This window comes from Balaenoptera physalus, assembly GCF_965194825.1.
Source record: "Balaenoptera physalus genome assembly, chromosome: 13".
In the NCBI taxonomy this organism is placed as follows: Eukaryota; Metazoa; Chordata; class Mammalia; order Artiodactyla; family Balaenopteridae; genus Balaenoptera; species Balaenoptera physalus.
The window spans coordinates 17,238,367-17,249,066 of record NC_138892.1 but is presented as its reverse complement, the minus strand read 5'-3'; the positions used below and the strand labels follow the sequence as shown (position 1 = coordinate 17,249,066).

The following is a 10,700-nucleotide window of genomic DNA, read 5'->3' as shown; positions in this document are numbered from 1 at the left end:
ACACTTCCTCTCTTCCCCACATCCTGGAGCAGGGAGGGGAAGTGGCGAAAAGGAAGAAAAGGCAGAGGATGTGGAAGGCAGGCAGGTGGGCATCCTCCGCCGCCCAGCCTCACCCTCCAGCCCGCACCGGCCACGCCCCTCGGCCCCGCCCTCGCCCCAAACCTACTTTAAACTCCCGCCCCCTCTTAACGACGACCAATGCCCAGCCGGGGAGCCCGCAGGAGGCTGCGGATTGGCCGGCGCCGCGGTTGCCCAGGTGACGGGTGGGTCCTGCTGGGTCCCAGAGCCGGGCGGGGCGGGGGCGAGGGTTGCCCGGTGGTTTCCGTCCCGGCCCGCCCAAGCCTGCGGCGCCCAGGTTTGCGCCTGTCGGTAGCTGGAGGGGGCGGTCCCCGCGCGCCCCTCCGCCCAGCGCGTTTCCCGCCGGCCTCCCGCTAGGGGCGCGACGCCCTCCGCCTCCATCTCCGCCCCCAGGATCTGCGGCTGCCAGCTTCCGAGCGCGGCTTCCCCGGACGGCGGCACGATGGGCTGCGGGAACTCCACCGCCACCAGCGCGGGCGCGGGCCAAGGTGAGCGCGGCGGGCGGCTGGGGGTGCGGTGACGGCGACTCGGGGGCTGTGGGGAGCTCTGCAGGGCGGGCCGCCTCTGCGGGAGAGGCCAGGAGAGAGGCGGCGAGAAGGAAGGATGCAGGGACCTCGGGCAGGGAGGGCGTGCAGCCCCCTCTCCCCGTCCCCATTTTCGGGACAGGAGCAGACCGTCTGGTTTTGGAAAGACCGAAAGCAGGGCATGTCCCCCCTGTGCGGGAGGCGGTCGCGCCGGGACGAGGCTAGCTTGCAGAGGGATCCTGCGGAGGGAGCGCGGGGAGTCCTGGCGGCGGGGCTACCCTGCAGCACGTAGACCCGGCACCCTCCTGGGAGAGAGGGTTCCTACTTTTGGCCAGCGTCCGCTCCCCTTCGTCCAGCAGTCGCTCCCGCAGGCCTCGCCCCCAGCCCCTCGGAACCCAGAGGCTGCACCTGGAAAAGTGCAGCAGAACAATTCAGGACTTTTTTGGGGGGGAGGGAGGTGCTAGTGCGTTGGGAAGAACTGCAAACAGGGCTCTAAAAATTCATCCGAGTCTGTCTTGATGCTTAAGACCCGCTGGGCTGCTTGTAGGATTTCTCTGAGAACCTGCAGTATTGAGGATGCTTTAGAATATGTGTGACAGAGCTTTAGTATTAGCAGTGATGTGTTCGTATATTTTTCATTTAAAAAATAAAAAATATTGAAAGTTCTGTTTACACCTCTTCATTTTGTTGATTGGCAGGGGAAGTCTTCTATAGATTTCTGCAGTCAGCCAGGCTTTGTATCAAGTGACTTATTCCAAAACTCAACCGTTCTCTTTGACCCAGCTAGTGTCTACTGATTTACGAGTCTGGATCTGTTTTGAGTAATATCTGCTGACCTATTTTGGTGTTTTTTGGATAAAGAACTCATATCTCATCCAGTTGAGATCAATGAGATGCCACATTCCATCCTAGCCAGCAAATGGGAACAGCGTTCTGATGCTGCAGTATTTCCTAGGCGGGCGTGGATGCCCTTTCAATGACTTTGTGACCTTGGGTCTGTCACTTCCCTTAACCCAGACCTCCTGGAAGTTTAAAATTTAAGCCTTTTTCATTTATTTAAAGTTTATTTTGATGTTCACGTATGAGATCAGATATGGAAATCTGCTCATTTAATTGGCCAAGTTTGTTATTCCTCTTTGGCTGTCAGTGACCACACGAATGGAATATTTTTTTTTTTTTTTTACAAATGGAATATTTTTAAGAAAAGGTGCTAAAATATGTGGGATTCTAGTCCTAGAGCTTTGAATGAACCCAGGTAATAATTCATTGAAAAGTTTATCTCTTGCAGGTAACCTTTACCATCGTGAATTAAATTCTCAATCTTGTGTTAGGCAGAGAGCCACTGGGGAACACGTTTTTCAATTCCTGTAACAGTGACGTAGGTTAGTTAGCTTAGTTAGTGCCTTAAGGCAAGGACAGGATTCTACTTGAGAGTGGCCAGAGAGCTCTGCGTGGAAACCTGGAACAGTGTCAAGGCCATATCCTGCACCAGGAATTACAATTGACTCTTGAACAACATGAGGTTGAACTGTACAGGTCCACTTATACACGGATAGTTTTCAATAGTAAATACTATAGTACTACACGCTCTTTGGTCGTTTGAATCCGAGGATGTGGAACTGCGGATATGGAGGGCTGACCATAAGTTATACTCAGATTTTCAACTCTGTGGAGGGTTGAGGCCCCTAACCCCTGCGCTGTTCAAGGGTCAAATGTATATCTCTCAATCTAACATGCACTGTGGCCCTATGCCTTCCACTGCATGTTCACCCTACTTTTAAAAATGTTAAGAACCATTAACCACAATACACAAAAAAGGAAATCATAGGAAGGATTTGTAACAGATTTCCTTTAAAGTGGAGCTAGTTTACTTCATTTACATTTTTGTTTATTAATGAACTGCTTGTCAGGTTTGGGGATAGAGGGAGGAGTTCCACTGCTAAACCAGAATGATGATAAGGGAGCTCTGCAATGGTAATGTAAGAAATAGAGAAAATATAATTCTCTTTACAAATATTTGGTTGACCTTTCCCCCCCTCCCCAGGAGCACATCCCTTATTATGTAAAGGGAGATACAGTTATATTGAAAAAAAACACTCCAAATGCATGTCTTCTTGATGAGTAGCCTCACTTTTGTTCACGAAGGACAGCTCCTGTAAGAGCGTGCTGTTCTCTCCTCAAGCTCGCTCTTTGCTAAAAATTACTGTATGTTCAGAGAAGAGCAAGATACCGAGGGCAGACTGTAAAACATGAAGGAGGAGAAAACATTTGAGTTGGGAGTTGTTGCATCACCTCTTTGATGGCTCTGCCCTTGTCTCTGAGAATTCACCCCCCAAATATTTCTCTGCTAGTGAGTCCAGCTGGCTAGCTTTGGGATTTGTTCATTGTTATTTTGAAATTTTCTGTCAGCTGGTGGTAGGACTTCTGTTTCAGAAAGGAGGAGAGATGGAAGGTTAGGAAAAAAGTTCAGAGAAAGGTGGTGGGCAGGTGCTGAACTTGAGTCTGGAGAGTGAGGCTCAAGCTTGACATTGGCACTGTGCTGGCTGCGTTACTGTGGGCATTTCATTTACTTTTTTGTACTGTAATTATTATATTACAGTACTCTGTACTGTAATTATTATATAGTAGTGGAAAATACCACTTTGAAGGTGAAATGGTTTTCCTTGAATATTTTTCTATAAGAACATGACAAATCTACTTTCAGAGGATGCATTTGCACTTTATAATAATGCCCCCAACCTGAAATCTCCATTGTAAGCCCTGTTTTACTACCTAAGTAATTCAGGTAAAACCAGATAATTGTTTCTCTTTTCCCTGAGCTATTTGGACAACTGCTTTTCTTGGCTTTTGTCTGGTGAAATTGGTTTCTATGACAAATTGATATTTAGTAGTGTACTTGAGTAAATTTGATTCTGTATGTCCAACATGTGGAAAAGCTAAAATGCAGTACAATGGTCAAATGACTGGAAAGAATCAGATCATTCAGTCCCTAGATAATTCAGGTTAGATTTCCTTTGTAGTAGATTTCTAACTCTAAGCTTGTACAGAGTCCACCTCTATGTGCAAAGCTTTGTACTCTTTTAGGAAAGTTTAGGGCAAGGGTAGGCGCAGCCAGCAAGGGATGACTGTAGAATGAAATCAAACTTTCCCCCTCTTAAGAAGCTGATTGTCTAGGTAGGAAGATTAACCATTTGAGAACAGTTGCAAAGCAAAGTGTAGTAGAATATACACCGAACATCCAAATGCCCAGGAGATGTTGAATAAGATGCTAGTTTAATCGGAGAAGTCTTTGGGGAGGAGTCAAGCTCTCAGTGCTTCAGTGTAGATGGGATCATGAGAACCATTCTGCTTACACAAGCGCTGTCTCCATTCTAATGTTTTAATAAGATCACCCTCTCAATGTAGGAATTTGATTTTTCCCAACCTAGAATTATACAAGGACTTCTTGTATTTTCCATTCATTGAAGATTCAGTACATTTTTCCTGCGTAGTGTAGAGTCTAGACCCTAAACTGTAGAGAAACATCTGGGTTAAAGAGTCCATTTTTAAAAATTGAAGTATAGTAGATTTATAACATTTTGTTAATTTCTGCTGTACAGCAAAGTGATTCAGTTATACATATATATACTTTTTATATTCTTTTCCATTATGGTTTATCTCAGGATATTGAATATAGTTCTTTGTGCTATACAGTAGGACCTTGTTGTTTATCCATCCTATATATAATAGTTTATATCTGCTAACCCCAAATGCCCACTCCATCCCTCTCTCACCCTCCCTCCCCCTTGGCAACCACAAGTCTGTTCTCTGTGTCTGTGAATCTGTTTCATAGGTAGGTTCATTTGTGTCATATTTTAGATTCCACATATAAGTCCTATCATATGGTATTTATCTTTCTCTTTCTGACTTATAAAGAGTCCATTTTTAAGGAGTTGCGTTTGCTATAGGGCAGGGAGCTTTTGCTTTCTGTGTGTTTTTCTCTGCTCTCCGTCCCCACCACTCTCTCTCTCAGCAATCAGATTCTCTATCCGTTTGTTTTTCCTTGAATGTATTCTCTAATTAGGCCGAGACATGAACACCCTTGCATTTGAACTGATGATCCACAACAGGTCAGTTTCCTGGATACAGTCATACATGTAGATTGTTGAGCAAGTCTGTAAGGTAAACCAGAAAATCCTATTTTATGTGAACCAGAAAATCCCTTCAAAGTTTGGATGGTTCCAAATATCTACAAGAGCCTATTTCGATGCAGGCTATTTTGCAGGCTGTAGAAGCTTTTTGCAGAGCAGAGTCATTTCAGAAGTGTTCTGCTCATGGTAGTTGATTGAATTGGTGAGTTGTAGGTTTTCTACCAGAGATGTGTAACTGGCAGCCATCTGACCATAACTTAGCTTATTACTAGAATGTTTCTGTAATGGGTCTTCTGTTATTTATATACTAATAGTCTGAGGAGGCATGGAGGAGGAATTTAACAATTCTTTATCCTATTTTATCAGTGTACCCAGGGAGTTACTCTAATTCTTTTGGGTCCAATTACTTAGGTTAGTTATCTCCTTATCCTCAATTAGATAGGTAATTGCATTCTCTTCTTTTGCTGTAGCGGTATGGTCCGGCCTTAATCTACATCTGTAAATGGTTTGGTAGTATTAAAATTCTTCCACCGTGCTCAGCGTTAGTCCAGGCCATGTGGAGGGGAAATAATATAAAATTTTGCTGAGATCATCAAAGAAGTCATTAATATCTTGTGCTACTTCCCCCCAGCTCACTTAGGTCCCAGCCCCACCATCCTTCTCTCTGTTCTTTATGCTGAACTCATTCTTGTTTTCTATCTGTTTGAAACACTCTTTGCTGGAGAGCTGATATTTTGTTAATTTATTTATTGTCTTTTTTGTTCCCCTTCCCCAAAGGTAGGCCTCATGAGAGCCTCGCACATCTTGTTCACAGCTGGACACTCAGCCTCTAGACCAATATCCAAACTTTCAGTGGAATTTTTAGGGTCTTAAAATTTTTTCTTTTGTTGAATGAATAACTATATTGGGGAAGCAAAGAAGGTGTAAAATTGAGTCCTAAATTTTCATCATGTACCCTGTGACTGATGTAACACTAGAGGGAATGAAATAAAACCTTAAGCAATCAGGGAAGCCTGCTTGGAGGAGGTGGGACTCGATTTGACTTTGAAGAATAGGTAGGATTTGAATAAGCAGAAATCGGAAGGGAGGGCATTTTTAGAGCAGTATGAAAACATAGGGACAGAAATGGGTTCGGTGCATTTCAGGGCAGTGAGAAATCTGGCCTGACTGGGTTAGTAGTTCATGTTGGTTGCAGGGTGTTGGAAGTAAGAACAGTTAGGATGGGGGTGAGGAAGAAAGAGAGGCAGGAAGGCCTCAGAATTGAGAGGAGACACTGGAGCCAAAAAATCCTAGTTTGAATCCTGCTTTCACCATTTATCAGGTGCATGACCCTGGGCCACTTGCTTAAACTGTCTGTACCTTAGTTTCCTCAGCTGTAAAATGGGAGAGTAGTTATAGAACCTACTCAGGATTAAATGAGTTAATATATGTAAAGTGCTTAGAGCAGTGCTTCATATAAGTACTCAGTATGCTATTTATTTTTAACATAGGGAAAGACATTCATGACTGGTATAGAAGGAAGGAGCGAGCATGTAGAGTGACATAATTTAACGCTGTTGTCAGGAGTGAGTGAAGTGAGAGGGCCGTCGGTGAGTGATGGAGGTATTGATGTCAGGGACCCCTGGAAGCCAGCCAGGCTGAGGATGGGCTGCATGTGAAGGAGGAAGGGGAAGGGAGAAGGAAAAATTAACCCAAACTGTTAAAGCCTGGGTGACTGGAAGGAGATGCTACTTCCTCTAAAGGAAGGTAAGAGGATGCAGGCAAGCCATATACTCTTGGGTGTGCCGCGTTTGACGTGATGTGAATGATGAGGGGTGTGGAAACGCCTCTGCTCAGACAGTTACCACTGATGCAGCAGAATCAGGAGGTTCACTTGTTCCAACTCCCCAGAATCGATGTTGCAACCATGTGAATGGTTCGTGAAGGTGACCCAAGTGAATTACCCAAGTTCTGCCATGAGCCACTTACAGCTCAATCTAGACGTGGCTTAAATTATAGCAGCTAACTGTCAATGTGTTACTTTATGTCTGTACTTATATGGCTACCTTTATTTATTAATTTTTACCTGCTGAAAGCATAGCTACTCAGCAAGGACAACCTGTAAGCAAAGAGATTTTCTGTAAGAGCTTCCACGTTCATTAACATAATTTTATTTGCAGTAACATGGATGGACCTAGAGGGTATTATGCTAAGTAAAATAAGTCAGACAGAAAATGACAAATACTCCATGTTATCACTTACATGTTGAATCTAAAAAATGAAACAAATGAATAACTATAACAAAACAGAAACAGATTCACAGATACAGGAAACAAACTAGTGGCTGCCAGGGGTTGGGGGTGGAGTTACGGGTGAAATAGATGACGGGGATTAAGAGGTATGAACTACCAATTATAAAATAAGTCACAGGGATGTAAGGTACAGCACAAGGAATATAGTCAATAATATTTTAATAAGTTTGGTGCATAATCTATAAAAATATTGAATCCTGTGTTCTACACCTGAAATATAATATTGTAAGGCAACTACACTTTAAAAAAATGATATTTCTAGGACACGTTGACCTGAAATTTTTTCTCCATTACTGAAGAAATGACTTATGAATCTGTATCTCTTATTGGCTTATTAAAAAATAGACACTGCTTTAGATGAACTAAAGAGCTGTTGTTCTCCTTCTTTGGGCCAAATTGAGACTATGACATAGTTTTAGAACTATTATGGGTCAGAGGAGATGTAGCGAGCTGTCAAAATTAGAGGGAACTCTGTTTATTTTTCTGTAGTTATGTTTATACAGTTCTCAGAGGGATGTTTTTCTTTTATAAAACAAATAAAGAGTAAAATGTTTCTGCATATTTTTTATTATTTCCCATGAGAGCCATAATCATTTATATTTCTGATGATTTATGCTGAAAGAAGAGTGATTTGTAAATCTTTAGTACCTTTTAGAAATTCTTCATATACATAATTTTATTTTTTGGTGTGTGTGTTTAAATTACTACTCAGTCTGAACAAGGAGACATGATTTAATATGTAATTTAGCAATTCATTTACTTGTGAATATTTCCAGTATGTTACATGAAAGCTATAAAGTGCATAGAGAACAGTGATGAAAAAGGCATTAATAGACTATATTCTCTAATGTACAGATGTATGTGACCTTTTAAAAGAGGTAAATATTTTCTTTGTATTAGAATTTGGCATATGTAAGGAAACTCATAACAATAAATGTATGACTCTGAACAATATTGAAAACATACTGGGCAGTACAGCTCAATCTTTTTAACTTATAAGACGGATTAGATTGCAAAGGAACATCTGTCTATAGGAACCAAGATGTTATAAATATCTACTTAATATCACTGAACTGATGTAGTATCTTGCAACTGGCTTTCTCATGCACAAGGAATAAAATTTTGTCTGTGTTTGCAGAATGTATGATATGTCATATTAAACTTAATTCTCCCCCAAGATTAATTTTGCTATGTATTTCTTTTCAAAAGGGAATTTCTGTTTTTGGAGAGGTGGAGGAGGCCAGGGATGAGAAGGTGTATGGGTTGAATGGTGACCTCTAAAAAGATATGTTCACATCCTAATCCCTGGAATGTGTGAATGTTATCTTGTTTGGAAAAAGGGTCTTTGCAGGTATAATTAAATGAAGAATTCTGAGATGAGGACATCATCCTAGATTGTCTGGGTAGGCCCTAAATCCAGTGATAAGTTTCCTTATAAGAGACAGACGAGGAGAAGACAGAGATACAGAGAGAAGGTGGTGTGAGGACAGGTGTAGAACAGAGAACGCACTCTGTGGCCACAAGCCAAAGAATGCCAAGGAGGGCCTACTGCCACCAGATGCTAAGAGGCCTGGAACGGATTCCTCCCCGGAGCCTCTGTAGGGAGTTGGGAACTCCTGACACCTTGATTTTGTACTTCTGGCCTCCAGAATTCTGAGAGCACGTATTTCTGTTGATTTAAGCCACCCAACTAGTGGTGATTTGTTACAGCAGCCCTGTGGAACTCATACACAAGGCTTTTTCTGCACTTGTTCTGGGAATGGGATAAAATAAGAAAATATAGTTTACAAACTATACCTGGAGTGTAAATAATTATTTGCTGAAGCAAGTACAGCACGATTTAATCTTGGTGTGATTCATAAAGCATTTCAAGGTTGTTCAGGGGGTACCCGACTTTTATGGGGGTACCAGATTTTTATAAAACATGAAGAATATCTGAGAGGTTTATTCCCTCCAGATGCTATCCACTTCTCCAGTTCTCGGACACCAACTGGGCTGTCCTACCATCCAGTTCAATTCTGAGGCTCCTACCCGGAGTTAGTGTCTGTCACCACAGGTTTGAGGGCTCAGTCCCCCGAGATGGTCTCACCTCAGATGCCAGTAGCAAGGATCAGGTCCCCAGCTTACTTGCATTGCCATCTGACTTGGCAGCAAATTTGGGGGTTCTCACAGCCCCCCTCCTCAGATTTGACAATTTGCTAGAATGCCTCACAGAGTTCAGGAAGGCACTTTCCTTACTGGTTTAAACATACCAATTTCTTATAAAGGACACAAATGAACAGCTAGATGAAGAGGTACAGAGGACATGTTAAGGGTCCCAGGTGCAGGGGTCTCTGTCTCCATGGAGTTGGGGGCCGCCCCCTCCTGGCACATGGATGTGGTGCACTCAGAAGCTCTCTGAACCCTGTCCTTATAGGGGTTTTTATGGAGGTTTCACTACATAGGCATGACTGATCGAATCATTGGCCATTGCTGATTAACTGAATCTCCAGCCCCTCTCTTTTCCCAGGAGGACGGGGAATGGGGCTGAAAGTTCCAAGCTTCTAATCAAGCCTTGCCTTTTCTGGCGACCAGCTCCCGTCCTGAAGCTGTCTAGGGGCTGCCAAGAGTCTCCTCGTTGGAATGAAAGAGGCTCCTATCACCCCTATCTTTCAGGAAATTCCAAGGGTTCTAGAAGCTCTGTGCCAGGAATGGGGAACAAAGATCAAATATCTTTCTATGACTCCTCAATATCAGATTAAGTTTTTTAAATGTTTAAAATAAATTGAATTTGCTATGCATTTTTAAGTGACTGAGGCGTTTGACTTGGAGAATCATGAATACAATTTTAAAATCTTTTGACGAAACTATTGATAAAAGGTATGGACTTCCCTGGCGGTCCAGTGGTTAAGACTCCACGCTCCCACTGCAGGGAGCACGGGTTCGATCCCTGGTCGGCGAATCCCGCGTGCCATGTGGAGCGGCCAAAAAACAAAAACAACGGTATACATAATCACGGTGAAGTGAAGTGATATTGTGAACAAGCAATAATCTTTAAGTGTTAAAGAAACAGTTACATTCAGAAGGAAATGTTCTTCTTTACATACCCTAACCATTTACAACTTTTGTCACTGGAACTGTATATGATACTTTTCTGAGAGCAGACCTTCCCCCCTTCTACTTTTTAGGAAGATATTTAAAATTATAATTATCAGTACTCCAATTTAGGAAAATAGTCATTAAATCTTTTGACTGACAAAAATTCTAATGGTCTATATATTTTGTGGTGCTTTTATCCCACAAGAAACATTTTTACCTTGCCTCACTTATATTAAGGTACCACGGCTATGTTCAAATAGTTAAGAGTCATTTTGGCAGGAAATGAAGTGGTACTAACAGGAACAAATGTTCTATCCCAGACGGCTTGAAAGAAGTAGCTACACCACTATAAATATTTGTTCAATAAATGATGAATCACATGAACCATAAACATAACTTAAAGCAAACGGGATTTTGGCACTATCTGAATAGTTGTAGTCAAAGGATCTTTTGCATGAATTATCTAGAGAAGAACTCTCCGTCTGGTTAATTATAATCAATACATAGGTGAAGTGTGATTAAAATGTTGCACTGAGGGTAATCAGGATTTTTCTTCTACTTCTAATAATTTTATACTTTTGCAGAACAAAGAGATATTT

At 42.5% G+C, this 10,700-nt stretch overlaps 1 protein-coding gene across 2 annotated transcripts in view; it reads left to right on the top strand.

Annotated features, from left to right (window-relative positions):
* Positions 1-239: 239 nt before the first annotated feature.
* The window catches only part of LOC309640597 (overexpressed in colon carcinoma 1 protein), a 37,772-nt gene continuing 27,311 nt past the window's right edge, over positions 240-10,700 (top strand). Inside the window, exon 1 of one of the 2 annotated variants that reach the window (XM_082419560.1) lies at positions 240-566. In XM_082419560.1, the coding sequence (XP_082275686.1) occupies positions 521-566 (46 nt within the window). In that variant the 5' untranslated portion in view covers positions 240-520. The remainder of the gene's footprint in view (positions 567-10,700) is intronic. The other variant, XM_082419561.1, reaches the window with a different exon arrangement.